The 21335-nt window shown below is 50.4% G+C and overlaps 1 protein-coding gene across 1 annotated transcript in view; it reads right to left on the bottom strand.

Annotated features, from left to right (window-relative positions):
- LOC115127600 (nuclear receptor coactivator 2-like) overlaps positions 1 to 21335 on the bottom strand; it is a 352732-nt gene that overhangs the window by 191520 nt on the left and 139877 nt on the right. The window contains exon 5 of the mRNA XM_065006881.1: positions 13824 to 14001. Coding sequence (XP_064862953.1) covers positions 13824 to 14001 — 178 coding nt within the window. The remainder of the gene's footprint in view (positions 1 to 13823; positions 14002 to 21335) is intronic.

Below are 21335 nucleotides of genomic sequence, written 5' to 3'. Positions count from 1 at the left end.
AAGAGACGAGGAGTGGTGGGCTGTAGACTGACCCAGTCCTAGGTATACTGTACTGTAGACAGACCCAGCCCTAGGTATACTGTACTGTAGACAGACCCAGCCATAGGTATACTGTACTGTAGACAGACCCAGCCCTAGGTACACTGTACAGTAGACTGACCCAGCCCTAGGTATACTGTACAGTAGACTGACCCAGCCCTAGGTACACTGTACTGTAGACAGACCCAGCCCTAGGTATACTGTACTGTAGACAGACCCAGCCATAGGTATACTGTACTGTAGACAGACCCAGCCCTAGGTACACTGTACTGTAGACAGACCCAGCTCTAGGTACACTGTAGACTGACCCAGCCCTAGGTATACTGTAGACTGACCCAGCCCTAGGCATACTGTACTGTAGACTAACCCAGCCCTAGGTATACTGTACAGTAGACTGACCCAGCCCTAGGTATACTGTACAGTAGACTGACCCAGCCCTAGGTATACTGTACAGTAGACGGACCCAGCCCTAGGTATACTGTACTGTAGACTGACGCAGCCCTAGGCATTCTGTACTGTAGACTGACCCAGCCCTAGGTATACTGTACAGTAGACTGACCCAGCCCTAGGTATACTGTACTGTATACTGACCCAGCCCTAGGTATACTGTACTGTAGACTGACCTAGCCCTAGGTATACTGTACTGTAGACTGACCCAGCCCTAGGTACACTGTAGACTGACCCAGCCCTAGGTATACTGTACAGTAGACTGACCCAGCCCTAGGTATACTGTACAGTAGACTGACCCAGCCCTAGGTATACTGTACAGTAGACTGACCCAGCCCTAGGTATACTGTACAGTAGACTGACCCAGCCCTAGGTATACTGTACGGTAGACTGACCCAGCCCTAGGTATACTGTACTGTAGACTGACCCAGTCCTAGGTATACTGTACAGTAGACTGACCCACCCCTAGGTATACTGTACAGTAGACTGACCCAGACGTAGGTATACTGTAGACTGACCCAGCCATAGGTATACTGTACTGTAGACTGACCCAGCCGTAGGTATACTGTAGACTGACCCAGCCCTAGGTATACTGTACAGTAGACTGACCCAGCCCTAGGTATACTGTAGACTGACCCAGCCCTAGGCATACTGTAGACTGACCCAGCCCTAGGTACACTGTAGACTGACCCAGCCCTAGGTATACTGTACTATAGACTTACCCAGCCCTAGGTATACTGTACAGTAGACTGACCCAGCCCTAGGTATACTGTACAGTAGACTGACCCAGCCCTAGGTGTACTGTACAGTAGACTGACCCAGCCCTAGGTATACTGTACTGTAGACTGACCTAGCCCTAGGTATACTGTACTGTAGACTGACCCAGCCCTAGGTACACTGTAGACTGACCCAGCCCTAGGTATACTGTACAGTAGACTGACCCAGCCCTAGGTATACTGTACAGTAGACTGACCCAGCCCTAGGTATACTGTACAGTAGACTGACCCAGCCCTAGGTATACTGTACAGTAGACTGACCCAGCCCTAGGTATACTGTACGGTAGACTGACCCAGCCCTAGGTATACTGTACTGTAGACTGACCCAGTCCTAGGTATACTGTACAGTAGACTGACCCACCCCTAGGTATACTGTACAGTAGACTGACCCAGACGTAGGTATACTGTAGACTGACCCAGCCATAGGTATACTGTACTGTAGACTGACCCAGCCGTAGGTATACTGTAGACTGACCCAGCCCTAGGTATACTGTACAGTAGACTGACCCAGCCCTAGGTATACTGTAGACTGACCCAGCCCTAGGCATACTGTAGACTGACCCAGCCCTAGGTACACTGTAGACTGACCCAGCCCTAGGTATACTGTACTATAGACTTACCCAGCCCTAGGTATACTGTACAGTAGACTGACCCAGCCCTAGGTATACTGTACAGTAGACTGACCCAGCCCTAGGTGTACTGTACAGTAGACTGACCCAGCCCTAGGTGTACTGTACAGTAGACTGACCCAGCCCAAGGTATACTGTACTGTAGACAGACCCAGCCCTAGGTAAACTGTACAGTAGACTGACCCAGCCCTAGGTATACTGTACTGTAGACAGACCCAGCCCTAGGTACACTGTAGACTGACCCAGCCCTAGGTATACTGTAGACTGACCCAGCCCTAGGTATACTGTACAGTAGACTGACCCAGCCCTAGGCATACTGAACAGTAGACTGACCCAGCCCTAGGTATACTGTAGACTGACCCAGACGTAGGTATACTGTAGACTGACCCAGCCCTAGGCAAACTGTACAGTAGACTGACCCAGCCCTAGGTATACTGTACTGTAGACTGACCCAGCCCTAGGTATACTGTACTGTATACTGACCCAGCCCTAGGTATACTGTACTGTAGACTGACCCAGCCCTAGGTATACTGTACTGTAGACTGACCTAGCCCTAGGTATACTGTACTGTAGACTGACCCAGCCCTAGGTAGACTGTAGACTGACCCAGCCCTAGGTATACTGTACAGTAGACTGACCCAGCCCTAGGTATACTGTACTGTAGACTGACCCAGCCCTAGGTATACTGTACAGTAGACTGACCCAGCCCTAGGTATACTGTACTGTAGACTGACCCAGTCCTAGGTATACTGTACAGTAGACTGACCCACCCCTAGGTATACTGTACAGTAGACTGACCCAGCCCTAGGTATACTGTACTGTAGACTGACCCAGCCGTAGGTATACTGTAGACTGACCCAGCCCTAGGTATACTGTACAGTAGACTGACCCAGCCCTAGGTACACTGTAGACTGACCCAGCCCTAGGTATACTGTAGACTGACCCAGACGTAGGTATACTGTAGACTGACCCAGCCCATGGCAAACTGTACAGTAGACTGACCCAGCCCTAGGTATACTGTACTGTAGACTGACCCAGCCCTAGGTATACTGTACTGTAGACTGACCCAGCCCTAGGTATACTGTACCGTAGACTGACCTAGCCCTAGGTATACTGTACTGTAGACTGACCCAGCCTTAGGTACACTGTAGACTGACCCAGCCCTAGGTATACTGTACAGTAGACTGACCCAGCCCTAGGTATACTGTACAGTAGACTGACCCAGCCCTAGGTATACTGTACTGTAGACTGACCCAGCCCTAGGTATACTGTACAGTAGACTGACCCAGCCCTAGGTATACTGTACTGTAGACTGACCCAGTCCTAGGTATACTGTACAGTAGACTGACCCACCCCTAGGTATACTGTACAGTAGACTGACCCAGCCCTAGGTATACTGAACTGTAGACTGACCCAGCCATAGGTATACTGTACTGTAGACTGACCCAGCCGTAGGTATACTGTAGACTGACCCAGCCCTAGGTATACTGTACAGTAGACTGACCCAGCCCTAGGTATACTGTAGACTGACCCAGCCCTAGGCATACTGTAGACTGACCCAGCCCTAGGTACACTGCAGACTGACCCAGCCCTAGGTATACTGTACTATAGACTTACCCAGCCGTAGGTATACTGTACAGTAGACTGACCCAGCCCTAGGTATACTGTACAGTAGACTGACCCAGCCCTAGGTATACTGTACAGTAGACTGACCCAGCCCAAGGTATACTGTACTGTAGACTGACCCAGCCCTAGGTAAACTGTACAGTAGACTGACCCAGCCCTAGGTATACTGTACTGTAGACAGACCCAGCCCTAGGTAGACTGACCCAGCCCTAGGTATACTGTAGACTGACCCAGCCCTAGGCATACTGTACTGTAGACTGACCCAGCCCTAGGTATACTGTACTGTAGACTGACCCAGCCATAGGTATACTGTACTGTAGACTGACCCAGCCGTAGGTATACTGTAGACTGACCCAGCCCTAGGTATACTGTACAGTAGACTGACCCAGCCCTAGGTATACTGTAGACTGACCCAGCCCTAGGCATACTGTAGACTGACCCAGCCCTAGGTACACTGCAGACTGACCCAGCCCTAGGTATACTGTACTATAGACTTACCCAGCCGTAGGTATACTGTACAGTAGACTGACCCAGCCCTAGGCATACTGTACAGTAGACTGACCCAGCCCTAGGTACACTGTACTGTAGACAGACCCAGCCCTAGGTATACTGTACAGTAGACTGACCCAGCCCAAGGTATACTGTACTGTAGACTGACCCAGCCCTAGGTAAACTGTACAGTAGACTGACCCAGCCCTAGGTATACTGTACTGTAGACTGACCCAGCCCTAGGTATACTGTACTGTAGACTGACCCAGCCCTAGGTAAACTGTACAGTAGACTGACCCAGCCCTAGGTATACTGTACTGTAGACAGACCCAGCCCTAGGTACACTGTAGACTGACCCAGCCCTAGGTATACTGTAGACTGACCCAGCCCTAGGCATACTGTACTGTAGACTGACCCAGCCCTAGGTATACTGTACAGTAGACTGACCCAGCCCTAGGCATACTGAACAGTAGACTGACCCAGCCCTAGGTATACTGTAGACTGACCCAGCCCTAGGCAAACTGTACAGTAGACTGACCCAGCCCTAGGTATACTGTACTGTAGACTGACCCAGCCCTAGGTATACTGTACTGTAGACTGACCCAGCCCTAGGTATACTGTACAGTAGACTGACCCAGCCCTGGGTATACTGTAGACTGACCCACCCCTAGGTATACTGGACAGTAGACTGACCCAGCCCTAGGCATGCTGTACTGTAGACTGACCCAGCCCTAGGTATACTGTACTGTAGACTGACCCAGCCCTAGGTACACTGTAGACTGACCCAGCCCTAGGTATACTGTACAGTAGACTGACCCAGCCCTAGTTATACTGTACTGTAGACTGACCCAGCCCTAGGTATACTGTACTGTAGACTGACCCAGCCCTAGGTATACTGTACAGTAGACTGACCCAGCCCTAGGTATACTGTAGACTGACCCAGCCCTAGGTATACTGTACAGTAGACTGACCCAGCCCTAGTTATACTGTACAGTAGACTGACCCAGCCCTAGGTATACTGTACAGTATACTGACCCAGCCCAAGGTATACTGTACTGTAGACTGACCCAGCCCTAGGTAAACTGTACAGTAGACTGACCCAGCCCTAGGTATACTGTACTGTAGACAGACCCAGCCCTAGGTACACTGTAGACTGACCCAGCCCTAGGTGTACTGTAGACTGACCCAGCCATAGGCATACTGTACTGTAGACTGACCCAGCCCTAGGTATACTGTACAGTAGACTGACCCAGCCCTAGGCATACTGAACAGTAGACTGACCCAGCCCTAGGTATACTGTAGACTGACACAGACGTAGGTATACTGTAGACTGACCCAGCCCTAGGCAAACTGTACAGTAGACTGACCCAGCCCTAGGTATACTGTACTGTAGACTGACCCAGCCCTAGGTATACTGTACTGTAGACTGACCCAGCCCTAGGTATACTGTACAGTAGACTGACCCAGCCCTAGGTATACTGTACAGTAGACTGACCCAGCCCTAGGTATACTATAGACTGACCCAGCCCTGGGTATACTGTAGACTGACCCACCCCTAGGTATACTGGACAGTAGACTGACCCAGCCCTAGGCATGCTGTACTGTAGACTGACCCAGCCCTAGGTATACTGTACTGTAGACTGACCCAGCCCTAGGTACACTGTAGACTGACCCAGCCCTAGGTATACTGTACAGTAGACTGACCCAGCCCTAGGTATACTGTACTGTAGACTGACCCAGCCCTAGGTATACTGTACAGTAGACTGACCCAGCCCTAGGTATACTGTAGACTGACCCAGCCCTAGGTATACTGTACAGTAGACTGACCCAGCCCTAGGTATACTGTACTGTAGACTGACCCAGCCCTAGGTATACTGTACAGTAGACTGACCCAGCCCTAGGTATACTGTAGACTGACCCAGCCCTAGGTATACTGTACAGTAGACTGACCCAGCCCTAGTTATACTGTACAGTAGACTGACCCAGCCCTAGGTATACTGTACAGTAGACTGACCCAGCCCTAGGTATACTGTACTGTAGACTGACCCAGCCCTAGGTACACTGTAGACTGACCCAGCCCTAGGTATACTGTACAGTAGACTGACCCAGCCCTAAGTATACTGTACAGTAGACTGACCCAGCCCTAGGTATACTGTACTGTAGACTGACCCAGCCCTAGGTATACTGTACTGTAGACTGACCCAGCCGTAGGTATACTGTACTGTAGACTGACCCAGCCCTAGGTATACTGTAGACTGACCTAGCCGTAGGTACACTGTAGACTGACCCAGCCCTAGGTATACTGTAGACTGACCCAGCCCTAGGCATACTGTACTGTAGACTGACCCAGCCCTAGGTATACTGTACAGTAGACTGACCCAGCCCTAGGCATACTGAACAGTAGACTGACCCAGCCCTAGGTATACTGTAGACTGACCCAGCCGTAGGTATACTGTAGACTGACCCAGCCCTAGGCAAACTGTACAGTAGACTGACCCAGCCCTAGGTATACTGTACTGTAGACTGACCCAACCCTAGGTATACTGTACTGTAGACTGACCCAGCCCTAGGTATACAGTACAGTAGACTGACCCAGCCCTAGGTATACTGTACAGTAGACTGACCCACCCCTAGGTATACTGTAGACTGACCAAGCCCTGGGTATACTGTAGACTGACCCATCCCTAGGTATACTGGACAGTAGACTGACCCAGCCCTAGGCATGCTGTACTGTAGACTGACCCAGCCCTAGGTATACTGTACTGTAGACTGACCCAGCCCTAGGTACACTGTAGACTGACCCAGCCCTAGGTATACTGTACTGTAGACTGACCCAGCCCTAGGTATACTGTACAGTAGACTGACCCAGCCCTAGGTATACTGTAGACTGACCCAGCCCTAGGTATACTGTACAGTAGACTGACCCAGCCCTAGGCATACTGTACAGTAGACTGACCCAGCCCTAGGTATACTGTACAGTAGACTGACCCAGCCCTAGGTATACTGTACTGTAGACTGACCCAGCCCTAGGTATACTGTACTGTAGACTGACCCAGCCATAGGTATACTGTACAGTAGACTGACCCAGCCCTGGGTATAATGTGCTGTAGACCGACCCAGCCCTAGGTATACTGTACAGTAGACTGACCCAGCCCTAGGTATACTGTACAGTAGACTGACCCAGCCCTAGGTATACTGTACAGTAGACTGACCCAGCCCTTGGTATACTGTACTGTAGACTGACCCAGCCGTAGGTATACTGTACTGTAGACTGACCCAGCCCTAGGTATACTGTAGACTGACCCAGCCGTAGGTATACTGTAGACTGACCCAGCCCTAGGTATACTGTACAGTAGACTGACCCAGCCCTAGGTATACTGTACTGTAGACTGACCCACCCCTAGGTATACTGTACAGTAGACTGACCCAGCCCTAGGTATACTGTACTGTAGACTGACCCAGCCGTAGGTATACTGTACTGTAGACTGACCCAGCCCTAGGTATACTGTAGACTGACCCAGCCGTAGGTATACTGTAAACTGATCCAGCCCTAGGTATACTGTACAGTAGACTGACCCAGCCCTAGGTATACTGTACTGTAGACAGACCCAGCCCTAGGTATACTGTACAGTAGACTGACCCAGCCCTAGGTATACTGTAGACTGACCCAGCCCTAGGCATACTGTAGACTGACCCAGCCCTAGGTACACTGTAGACTGACCCAGCCCTAGGTATACTGTACAGTAGACTGACCCAGCCCTAGGTATACTGTAGACTGACCCAGCCCTAGGCATACTGTAGACTGACCCAGCCCTAGGTACACTGTAGACTGACCCAGCCCTAGGTATACTGTACTATAGACTTACCCAGCCCTAGGTATACTGTACAGTAGACTGACCCAGCCCTAGGTATACTGTACAGTAGACTGACCCAGCCCTAGGTGTACTGTACAGTAGACTGACCCAGCCCTAGGTGTACTGTACAGTAGATTGACCCAGCCCAAGGTATACTGTACTGTAGACAGACCCAGCCCTAGGTAAACTGTACAGTAGACTGACCCAGCCCTAGGTATACTGTACTGTAGACAGACCCAGCCCTAGGTACACTGTAGACTGACCCAGCCCTAGGTATACTGTAGACTGACCCAGCCCTAGGTATACTGTACAGTAGACTGACCCAGCCCTAGGCATACTGAACAGTAGACTGACCCAGCCCTAGGTATACTGTAGACTGACCCAGACGTGGGTATACTGTAGACTGACCCAGCCCTAGGCAAACTGTACAGTAGACTGACCCAGCCCTAGGTATACTGTACTGTAGACTGACCCAGCCCTAGGTATACTGTACTGTATACTGACCCAGCCCTAGGTATACTGTACTGTAGACTGACCCAGCCCTAGGTATACTGTACTGTAGACTGACCTAGCCCTAGGTATACTGTACTGTAGACTGACCCAGCCCTAGGTAGACTGTAGACTGACCCAGCCCTAGGTATACTGTACAGTAGACTGACCCAGCCCTAGGTATACTGTACTGTAGACTGACCCAGCCCTAGGTATACTGTACAGTAGACTGACCCAGCCCTAGGTATACTGTACTGTAGACTGACCCAGTCCTAGGTATACTGTACAGTAGACTGACCCACCCCTAGGTATACTGTACAGTAGACTGACCCAGCCCTAGGTATACTGTACTGTAGACTGACCCAGCCGTAGGTATACTGTAGACTGACCCAGCCCTAGGTATACTGTACAGTAGACTGACCCAGCCCTAGGTACACTGTAGACTGACCCAGCCCTAGGTATACTGTAGACTGACCCAGACGTAGGTATACTGTAGACTGACCCAGCCCATGGCAAACTGTACAGTAGACTGACCCAGCCCTAGGTATACTGTACTGTAGACTGACCCAGCCCTAGGTATACTGTACTGTAGACTGACCCTGCCCTAGGTATACTGTACCGTAGACTGACCTAGCCCTAGGTATACTGTACTGTAGACTGACCCAGCCTTAGGTACACTGTAGACTGACCCAGCCCTAGGTATACTGTACAGTAGACTGACCCAGCCCTAGGTATACTGTACAGTAGACTGACCCAGCCCTAGGTATACTGTACTGTAGACTGACCCAGCCCTAGGTATACTGTACAGTAGACTGACCCAGCCCTAGGTATACTGTACTGTAGACTGACCCAGTCCTAGGTATACTGTACAGTAGACTGACCCAGCCCTAGGTATACTGTACAGTAGACTGACCCAGCCCTAGGTATACTGTACTGTAGACTGACCCAGCCATAGGTATACTGTACTGTAGACTGACCCAGCCGTAGGTATACTGTAGACTGACCCAGCCCTAGGTATACTGTACAGTAGACTGACCCAGCCCTAGGTATACTGTAGACTGACCCAGCCCTAGGCATACTGTAGACTGACCCAGCCCTAGGTACACTGCAGACTGACCCAGCCCTAGGTATACTGTACTATAGACTTACCCAGCCGTAGGTATACTGTACAGTAGACTGACCCAGCCCTAGGTATACTGTACAGTAGACTGACCCAGCCCTAGGTATACTGTACAGTAGACTGACCCAGCCCAAGGTATACTGTACTGTAGACTGACCCAGCCCTAGGTAAACTGTACAGTAGACTGACCCAGCCCTAGGTATACTGTACTGTAGACAGACCCAGCCCTAGGTAGACTGACCCAGCCCTAGGCATACTGTACTGTAGACTGACCCAGCCCTAGGTATACTGTACTGTAGACTGACCCAGCCGTAGGTATACTGTACTGTAGACTGACCCAGCCGTAGGTATACTGTAGACTGACCCAGCCCTAGGTATACTGTACAGTAGACTGACCCAGCCCTAGGTATACTGTAGACTGACCCAGCCCTAGGCATACTGTAGACTGACCCAGCCCTAGGTACACTGCAGACTGACCCAGCCCTAGGTATACTGTACTATAGACTTACCCAGCCGTAGGTATACTGTACAGTAGACTGACCCAGCCCTAGGCATACTGTACAGTAGACTGACCCAGCCCTAGGTACACTGTACTGTAGACAGACCCAGCCCTAGGTATACTGTACAGTAGACTGACCCAGCCATAGGTATACTGTAGACTGACCCAGCCATAGGTACACTGCAGACTGACCCAGCCCTAGGTATACTGTACAGTAGACTGACCCAGCCCAAGGTATACTGTACTGTAGACTGACCCAGCCCTAGGTAAACTGTACAGTAGACTGACCCAGCCCTAGGTATACTGTACTGTAGACAGACCCAGCCCTAGGTACACTGTAGACTGACCCAGCCCTAGGTATACTGTAGACTGACCCAGCCCTAGGCATACTGTACTGTAGACTGACCCAGCCCTAGGTATACTGTACAGTAGACTGACCCAGCCCTAGGCATACTGAACAGTAGACTGACCCAGCCCTAGGTATACTGTAGACTGACCCAGCCCTAGGCAAACTGTACAGTAGACTGACCCAGCCCTAGGTATACTGTACTGTAGACTGACCCAGCCCTAGGTATACTGTACAGTAGACTGAACCAGCCCTAGGTATACTGTACAGTAGACTGACCCAGCCCTAGGTATACTGTAGACTGACCCAGCCCTGGGTATACTGTAGACTGACCCACCCCTAGGTATACTGGACAGTAGACTGACCCAGCCCTAGGCATGCTGTACTGTAGACTGACCCAGCCCTAGGTATACTGTACTGTAGACTGACCCAGCCCTAGGTACACTGTAGACTGACCCAGCCCTAGGTATACTGTACAGTAGACTGACCCAGCCCTAGTTATACTGTACTGTAGACTGACCCAGCCCTAGGTATACTGTACTGTAGACTGACCCAGCCCTAGGTATACTGTACAGTAGACTGACCCAGCCCTAGGTATACTGTAGACTGACCCAGCCCTAGGTATACTGTACAGTAGACTGACCCAGCCCTAGTTATACTGTACAGTAGACTGACCCAGCCCTAGGTATACTGTACAGTATACTGACCCAGCCCAAGGTATACTGTACTGTAGACTGACCCAGCCCTAGGTAAACTGTACAATAGACTGACCCAGCCCTAGGTATACTGTACTGTAGACAGACCCAGCCCTAGGTACACTGTAGACTGACCCAGCCCTAGGTGTACTGTAGACTGACCCAGCCATAGGCATACTGTACTGTAGACTGACCCAGCCCTAGGTATACTGTACAGTAGACTGACCCAGCCCTAGGTATACTGTAGACTGACACAGACGTAGGTATACTGTAGACTGACCCAGCCCTAGGCAAACTGTACAGTAGACTGACCCAGCCCTAGGTATACTGTACTGTAGACTGACCCAGCCCTAGGTATACTGTACTGTAGACTGACCCAGCCCTAGGTATACTGTACAGTAGACTGACCCAGCCCTAGGTATACTGTACAGTAGACTGACCCAGCCCTAGGTATACTATAGACTGACCCAGCCCTGGGTATACTGTAGACTGACCCACCCCTAGGTATACTGGACAGTAGACTGACCCAGCCCTAGGCATGCTGTACTGTAGACTGACCCAGCCCTAGGTATACTGTACTGTAGACTGACCCAGCCCTAGGTACACTGTAGACTGACCCAGCCCTAGGTATACTGTACAGTAGACTGACCCAGCCCTAGGTATACTGTACTGTAGACTGACCCAGCCCTAGGTATACTGTACAGTAGACTGACCCAGCCCTAGGTATACTGTAGACTGACCCAGCCCTAGGTATACTGTACAGTAGACTGACCCAGCCCTAGGTATACTGTACTGTAGACTGACCCAGCCCTAGGTATACTGTACAGTAGACTGACCCAGCCCTAGGTATACTGTAGACTGACCCAGCCCTAGGTATACTGTACAGTAGACTGACCCAGCCCTAGTTATACTGTACAGTAGACTGACCCAGCCCTAGGTATACTGTACAGTAGACTGACCCAGCCCTAGGTATACTGTACTGTAGACTGACCCAGCCCTAGGTACACTGTAGACTGACCCAGCCCTAGGTATACTGTACAGTAGACTGACCCAGCCCTAAGTATACTGTACAGTAGACTGACCCAGCCCTAGGTATACTGTACTGTAGACTGACCCAGCCCTAGGTATACTGTACTGTAGACTGACCCAGCCGTAGGTATACTGTACTGTAGACTGACCCAGCCCTAGGTATACTGTAGACTGACCTAGCCGTAGGTACACTGTAGACTGACCCAGCCCTAGGTATACTGTAGACTGACCCAGCCCTAGGCATACTGTACTGTAGACTGACCCAGCCCTAGGTATACTGTACAGTAGACTGACCCAGCCCTAGGCATACTGAACAGTAGACTGACCCAGCCCTAGGTATACTGTAGACTGACCCAGCCGTAGGTATACTGTAGACTGACCCAGCCCTAGGCAAACTGTACAGTAGACTGACCCAGCCCTAGGTATACTGTACTGTAGACTGACCCAACCCTAGGTATACTGTACTGTAGACTGACCCAGCCCTAGGTATACAGTACAGTAGACTGACCCAGCCCTAGGTATACTGTACAGTAGACTGACCCACCCCTAGGTATACTGTAGACTGACCAAGCCCTGGGTATACTGTAGACTGACCCATCCCTAGGTATACTGGACAGTAGACTGACCCAGCCCTAGGCATGCTGTACTGTAGACTGACCCAGCCCTAGGTATACTGTACTGTAGACTGACCCAGCCCTAGGTACACTGTAGACTGACCCAGCCCTAGGTATACTGTACTGTAGACTGACCCAGCCCTAGGTATACTGTACAGTAGACTGACCCAGCCCTAGGTATACTGTAGACTGACCCAGCCCTAGGTATACTGTACAGTAGACTGACCCAGCCCTAGGCATACTGTACAGTAGACTGACCCAGCCCTAGGTATACTGTACAGTAGACTGACCCAGCCCTAGGTATACTGTACTGTAGACTGACCCAGCCCTAGGTATACTGTACTGTAGACTGACCCAGCCATAGGTATACTGTACAGTAGACTGACCCAGCCCTGGGTATAATGTGCTGTAGACCGACCCAGCCCTAGGTATACTGTACAGTAGACTGACCCAGCCCTAGGTATACTGTACAGTAGACTGACCCAGCCCTAGGTATACTGTACAGTAGACTGACCCAGCCCTTGGTATACTGTACTGTAGACTGACCCAGCCGTAGGTATACTGTACTGTAGACTGACCCAGCCCTAGGTATACTGTAGACTGACCCAGCCGTAGGTATACTGTAGACTGACCCAGCCCTAGGTATACTGTACAGTAGACTGACCCAGCCCTAGGTATACTGTACTGTAGACTGACCCACCCCTAGGTATACTGTACAGTAGACTGACCCAGCCCTAGGTATACTGTACTGTAGACTGACCCAGCCGTAGGTATACTGTACTGTAGACTGACCCAGCCCTAGGTATACTGTAGACTGACCCAGCCGTAGGTATACTGTAAACTGATCCAGCCCTAGGTATACTGTACAGTAGACTGACCCAGCCCTAGGTATACTGTACAGTAGACTGACCCAGCCCTAGGTATACTGTACAGTAGACTGACCCAGCCCTAGGTATACTGTAGACTGACCCAGCCCTAGGCATACTGTAGACTCACCCAGCCCTAGGTACACTGTAGACTGACCCAGCCCTAGGTATACTGTACTGTAGACTGACCCAGCCCTAGGTATACTGTACAGTAGACTGACCCAGCCCTAGGCATACTGTACAGTAGACTGACCCAGCCCTAGGTATACTGTACAGTAGACTGACCCAGCCCTAGGTATACTCACCCAGGCTCTTGGGCAGCAGGTTCTTGATGAACTCAGCGTGGTCTCCTACGTGCAGGACGCTGTAGATGCTGGTGTTCATCAGCTCCTCCTGGTTATACAGCAGGTACTGGGTCACATTCTCAGACACAAACACTATGTTACCCTCCATATTCACCACGAAGAAGAACCCGTCCAGGGCCTGGGGGGGAAGGGGGGAGAAAAATAATAGACGTATATTTAATTGTTGACTGATTGTTTTATTCAACTTTCTAGCTTTTCAAAATATCTACAAGAGACCAAAGGAGAAGGAGAGGTTTTAGTAGAGACCAAGGGAGAGGAAGAGGTTTTAGTAGAGAGCAAGGGAGAGGAGGAGGTTTGAGTAGAGACCAAGGGAGATGAAGAGGTTTGAGTAGAGAGCATGGGAGAGGTAGAGGTTTAAGTAGAGGCCAAGGGAGATGAAGATGTTTGAGTAGAGGCCAAGGGAGAGGAAGAGGTTTGAGTAGAGACCCAAGGGAGGGGGAGAGGTTTGAGTAGAGACCAAGGGAGAGGGATAGGTTTGAGTAGAGACCAAGGGAGAGGGAGAAGTTTGAGTAGAGACCAAGGGAGAGGGAGAGGTTTGAGTAGAGACCAAGGGAGAGGAGGTTTGAGTAGAGACGAAGGAAGAGGAGGTTTGAGTAGAGACCAAGGGAGAGGAGGTTTGAGTAGAGACCCAAGGGAGGGGGAGAGGTTTGAGTAGAGACCCAAGTGAGAGGGAGAGGTTTGAGTAGAGTCCAAGGGAGAGGGAGAGGTTTGAGTAGAGACCCAAGTGAGAGGGAGATGTTTGAGTAGAGACCAAGGGAGAGGAGGTTTGAGTAGAGACCAAGGGAGAGGAGGTTTGAGTAGAGACCAAGGGAGAGGGAGAGGTTTGAGTAGAGACCAAGGGAGAGGGAGAGGTTTGAGTAGAGACCAAGGGAGAGGTAGAGGTTTGAGTAGAGACCAAGGGAGAGGGAGAGGTTTGAGTAGAGACCAAGGGAGAGGGAGAGGTTTGAGTAGAGACCAAGGGAGATGAAGAGGTTTGAGTAGAGGCCAAGGGAGAGGAAGAGGTTTGAGTAGAGACCAAGGGAGAGGAAGAGGTTTGAGTAGAGACCAAGGGAGAGGAGGTTTGAGTAGAGACCAAGGAAGAGGAGGTTTGAGTAGAGACCAAGGGAGAGGAGGTTTGAGTAGAGACCCAAGGGAGGGGGAGAGGTTTGAGTAGAGACCCAAGTGAGAGGGAGAGGTTTGAGTAGAGACCAAGGGAGAGGGAGAGGTTTGAGTAGAGACGCAAGTGAGAGGGAGATGTTTGAGTAGAGACCAAGGGAGAGGAGGTTTGAGTAGAGACCAAGGGAGAGGGAGAGGTTTGAGTAGAGCCCAAGGGAGAGGGAGAGGTTTGAGTAGAGACCAAGGGAGAGGGAGAGGTTTGAGTAGAGACCAAGGCAGAGGGAAAGGTTTGAGTAGAGACCAAGGGAGAGGGAGAGGTTTGAGTAGAGACCAAGGGAGATGAAGAGGATTGAGTAGAGGCCAAGGGAGAGGAAGAGGTTTGAGTAGAGACCCAAGGGAGGGGGAGAGGTTTGAGTAGAGACCAAGGGAGAGGGAGAGGTTTGAGTAGAGACCAAGGGAGAGGGAGAGGTTTGAGTAGAGACCAAGGCAGAGGGAAAGGTTTGAGTAGAGACCAAGGGAGAGGGAGAGGTTTGAGTAGAGACCAAGGGAGATGAAGAGGATTGAGTAGAGGCCAAGGGAGAGGAAGAGGTTTGAGTAGAGACCCAAGGGAGGGGGAGAGGTTTGAGTAGAGACCAAGGGAGAGGAAGAGGTTTGAGTAGAGACCAAGGGAGAGGAGGTTTGAGTAGAGACCCAAGGGAGGGGGAGAGGTTTGAGTAGAGACCCAAGTGAGAGGGAGAGGTTTGAGTAGAGTCCAAGGGAGAGGGAGAGGTTTGAGTAGAGACCAAGGGAGAGGGAGAGGTTTGAGTAGAGACCAAGGGAGAGGGAGAGGTTTGAGTAGAGACCAAGGGAGAGGGAGAGGTTTGAGTAGAGACCAAGGGAGATGAAGAGGTTTGAGTAGAGGCCAAGGGAGAGGAAGAGGTTTGAGTAGAGACCAAGGGAGATGAAGAGGTTTGAGTAGAGGCCAAGGGGGGAAGAGGTTTGAGTAGAGACCCAAGGGAGGGGGAGAGGTTTGAGTAGAGACCAAGGAAGAGGAGGTTTGAGTAGAGACCAAGGGAGAGGAGGTTTGAGTAGAGACCCAAGGGAGGGGGAGAGGTTTGAGTAGAGACCAAGGGAGAGGAAGAGGTTTGAGTAGAGACCAAGAAAGAGGGTGAGGTTTGAGTAGAGACCAAGGGAGAGGAAGAGGTTTGAGTAGAGACCAAGGGAGAGGAAGAGGTTTGAGTAGAGGCCAAGGGAGAGGAAGAGGTTTGAGTAGAGACCCAAGGGAGGGGGAGAGGTTTGAGTAGAGACCAATGAAGAGGCAGAGGTTTGAGTAGAGACCAAGGGAGAGGGAGAGGTTTGAGTAGAGGCCAAGGGAGAGGAAGAGGTTTGAGTAGAGACCCAAGGGAGGGGGAGAGGTTTGAGTAGAGACCAATGAAGAGGCAGAGGTTTGAGTAGAGACCAAGGGAGAGGGAGAGGTTTGAGTAGAGTGGTCTCCGGATTCAGCAGGGTATTTAAACTAAAAAAAGACATCGTCTGTACCTCAAATGGCTTCATATTCCCTTTACAGTCAAAAGTAGGGGAAAGGGTGCCAAAGTAGGGGAAAGGGTGCCATTTCAGACACAGATGTCGACTCGATGGATCACTCTGAGAAATGACCTTTGACCTCGCTAGCTGAACAACGGAACGTTGCAGGAAATGTACTAAACAATACCGCTTAATAAAACCAACACAAATGACCTGCTTATTGTTGTGTTCATAGAAAGCGACAGGGGCGGGATATTAACGATAGCTTTGTTACCAAGGCCTGAGAGTTAATGGACTGTACTGGGTGACTATGGTGGCAGAGGGGGGAGGGAGGGGAGAGAGAGGGGGACAGACAGAGAGACAGAGACACAGAGGGAGAGAGAGAGAGGGGGACAGACAGAGAGACAGAGAGACAGAGGGGGAGGGAGGGGAGAGAGAGGGGGACAGACAGAGAGACAGAGACACAGAGGGGGAGGGAGGAGAGAGAGAGGGGGACAGACAGAGAGACAGAGACACAGAGGGAGAGAGAGAGGGGGACAGACAGAGAGACAGAGAGACAGAGGGGGAGGGAGGAGAGAGAGAGGGGGACAGACAGAGACACAGAGACACAGAGGGGGGAGGGAGGAGAGAGAGAGGGGGACAGACAGAGAGACAGAGGGGGAGGGAGGAGAGAGAGAGGGGGACAGACAGAGAGACAGAGACACAGAGGGAGAGAGAGAGAGGGGGACAGACAGAGAGAAAGAGAGACAGAGGGGGAGGGAGGAGAGAGAGGGGGACAGACAGAGAGACAGAGGGAGAGAGAGAGAGGGGGACAGACAGAGAGACAGAGAGACAGAGGGGGAGGGAGGAGAGAGAGAGGGGGACAGACAGAGAGACAGAGAGACAGAGGGGGAGGGAGGAGAGAGAGAGGGGGACAGACAGAGAGACAGAGAGACAGAGGGGGAGGGAGGGGAGAGAGGGGGACAGACAGAGAGACAGAGGGGGAGGGAGGAGAGAGAGAGGGGGACAGACAGAAACACAGAGGGAGAGAGGAGAGAGAGAGAGAGAGAGAGAGAGAGGACAGACAGAGAGACAGAGAGACAGAGGGGGAGGGAGGAGAGAGAGAGGGGGACAGACAGAGAGACAGAGAGACAGAGGGGAGGGAGGGGAGAGAGAGGGGGACAGACAGAGACACAGAGGGAGAGAGAGGGAGGGGGACAGACAGAGAGACAGAGGGGGAGACAGAGGGGGAGGGAGGGGAAGAGAGGGGACAGACAGAAACACAGAGAGAGAGAGAGAGAGAGAGAGAGAGAGAGAGAGAGAGAGAGAGAGAGAGAGAGACAGAGGGAGAGAGAGACAGAGGGAGAGAGAGAGAGAGAAGTAGGCAGTGAAGTATGGGGTCCAATCTCTAATAATGAATTTACCAAATGGGACAAACATCCAATTGAAATACTGCATGCAGAGTTTTGTAAGACTGTATTGCAAGTGCAAAGAAAAACTCAAAATAACGCAGAATTGGGCCAATACCCCCTCCTCATTCAAATAGAAAAAGAGCCATCAAATTTTACAACCATCTAAAAACAAGTGACCCCAAAACATTCCATCACACAGCTCTACAATGTCAAGAGATGAAACCAGAGAAGAGTCCCCTCAGCCAGCTGGTTCTGAGGCTCAGTTCACTAACCCAAACCAACCCCATAGAGCCTCAGGACAGCACTCAGCCAGCTGGTTCTGAGGCTCAGTTCACCAACCCAAAACAACCCCATAGAGCCTCAGGACAGTACTCAGCCAGCTGGTTCTGAGGCTCAGTTCACCAACCCAAACCAACCCCATAGAGCCTCAGGACAGCACTCAGCCAGCTGGTTCTGAGACTCAGTTCACCAACCCAAACCAACCCCATAGAGCCTCAGGACAGCACTCAGCCAGCTGGTTCTGAGGCTCAGTTCACTAACCCAAACCAACCCCATAGAGACTCAGGACAGCACTCAGCCAGCTGGTTCTGAGGCTCAGTTCACTAACCCAAACCAACCCCATAGAGCCTCAGAACAGCACTCAGAAAATCTGGCCCAACCAAATCATCACAAAACGAAAATAAAAATATATCACCTATTGGAAAGACACCACAACAAATCAAAGTCAACTTCAATGGTATTTGGCTCTAAACAGACAGTACATGGTGGCAGACTATCTGACCACTGCGACTGATAGAAAACGGAGGAAAACACTGACTAGGTACAGACTCAGTGAGCACAGTCTGGCTATAGAGACCGGTCGTCAAAGACCAACCTGGCTGCCCAGAGAGGACAGTCTGGCTATAGAGACAGGCTGCGCTCACTCTGCTCCAGGGGAGAGGTAGAGACAGAGCTGCATTTCCTATTACACTGTGACAAATACTCAGACCTAAGAGAATATTTCTTTCCCAAAATTATAATTCAATAGAACGAATTTGAAACTATAAAAGATGAAGAAAAAATCTAATATTTATTGGGTGAAAAGCCAAAATGTGCAGTTTTGGCAGCCAAATATGTGTCCTCCTGCCACAACCTGAGGGACAGCCAGTGAAAAGTGCAATGTAATGTTGATAATATTTCCCATCTTGTTTTGTTTTGTCTTGTCTTTCATACCAGGTCATGTGTCTTCTCAGTCATGTTGACACTGGTCTACTACCAGGTCATGTGTCTTCTCAGTCATGTTGACACTGGTCTACTACCAGGCCATGTGTCTTCTCAGTCATGTTGACACTGGTCTACTACCAGGTCATGTGTCTTCTCATTCATGTTGACACTGGTCTACTACCAGGTCATGTGTCGTCTCAGTCATGTTGACACTGGTCTACTACAATGTCATGTGTCTTCTCAGTCATGTTGACACTGGTCTACTACAATGTCATGTGTCTTCTCAGTCATGTTGACACTGGTCTACTACCAGGTCATGTGTCTTCTCAGTCATGTTGACACTGGTCTACTACCAGGTCATGTGTCTTCTCATTCATGTTGACACTGGTCTACTACCAGGTCATGTGTCTTCTCAGTCATGTTGACACTGGTCTACTACCAGGTCATGTGTCTTCTCAGTCATGTTGACACTGGTCTACTACCAGGTCATGTGTCTTCTCTGTCATGTTGACACTGGTCTACTACCAGGTCATGAGTCTTCTCAGTCATGTTGACACTGGTCTACAACCAGGTCATGTGTCTTCTCAGTCATGTTGACACTGGTCTACTACCAGGTCATGTGTCTTCTCAGTCATGTTGACACTGGGCTACTACCAGGTCATGTGTCTTCTCAGTCATGTTGACACTGGGCTACTACCAGGTCATGTGTCTTCTCAGTCATGTTGACACTGGTCTACTACCAGGTCATGTGTCTTCTCATTCATGTTGACACTGGTCTACTACCAGGTCATGTGTCTTCTCATTCATGTTGACACTGGTCTACTACCAGGTCATGTGTCTTCTCAGTCATGTTGACACTGGTCTACTACCAGGTCATGTGTCTTCTCAGTCGTGTTGACACTGGTCTACTACCAGGTCATGTGTCGTCTCAGTCATGTTGACACTGGTCTACTACCAGGTCATGTGTCTTCTCAGTCATGTTGACATTGGTCTACTACCGGGTCATGTGTCTTCTCAGTCATGTTGACACTGGTCTACTACCAGGTCATGTGTCTTCTCAGTCATGTTGACACTGGTCTACTACCAGGTCATGTGTTTTCTCAGTCATGTTGACACTGGTCTACTATCAGGTCATGTGTCTTCTCAGTCATGTTGACACTGGTCTACTACCGGGTCATGTGTCTTCTCAGTCATGTTGACACTGGTCTACTACAGGGTCATGTGTCTTCTCAGTCATGTTGACACTGGTCTACTACCAGGTCATGTGTCTTCTCAGTCATGTTGGCACTGGTCTACTACCAGGTCATGTGTCGTCTCAATCATGTTGACACTGGTCTACTACCAGGTCATGTGTCTTCTCAGTCATGTTGGCACTGGTCTACTACCAGGTCATGTGTCTTCTCAGTCATGTTGACACTGGTCTACTACCAGGTCATGTGTCGTCTCAGTCATGTTGACACTGGTCTACTACCAGGTCATGTGTCGTCTCAGTCATGTTGACACTGGTCTACTACCAGGTCATGTGTCTTCTCAGTCATGTTGACACGGGTCTACTACCAGGTCATGTGTCTTCTCAGTCACGTTGACACTGGTCTACTACCAGGTCATGTGTCGTCTCAGTCATGTTGACACTGGTCTACTACCAGGTCATGTGTCTTCTCAGTCATGTTGACACTGGTCTACTACCAGGTCATGTGTCTTCTCAGTCAGGTTGAGACTGATCTACTACCAGGTCATGTGTCTTCTCAGTCAGGTTGAGACAGGGTCTACTACCAGGTCATGTGTCTTCTCAGTCATGTTGATACTGGTCTACTACCAGGTCATGAGTCTTCTCAGTCATGTTGACACTGGTCTACTAACAGGTCATGTGTCTTCTCAGTCATGTTGACACTGGTCTACTACCAGGTCAAGTGTCTTCTCAGTCATGTTGACACTGGTCTACTACCAGGTCATGTGTCTACGCAGTCATGTTGACACTGGTCTACTACCAGGTCATGTGTCTTCTCAGTCATGTTGACACTGGTCTACTACCAGGTCATGTGTCTTCTCAGTCATGTTGACACTGGTCTACTACCAGGCTATGTGTCTTCTCAGTCATGTTGACACTGGTCTACTACCAGGTCATGTGTCTTCTCAGTCATGTTGACACTGGTCTACTACCAGGTCATGTGTCTTCTCAGTCATGTTGACACTGGTCTACTACCAGGTCATGTGTCTTCTCAGTCATGTTGACACTGGTCTACTACCAGGTCAAGTGTCT

Source organism: Oncorhynchus nerka, linkage group LG22, assembly GCF_034236695.1.
Source record: "Oncorhynchus nerka isolate Pitt River linkage group LG22, Oner_Uvic_2.0, whole genome shotgun sequence".
NCBI lineage: Eukaryota > Metazoa > Chordata > Actinopteri > Salmoniformes > Salmonidae > Oncorhynchus > Oncorhynchus nerka.
This window is presented reverse-complemented; position numbering and strand designations above follow the sequence as displayed.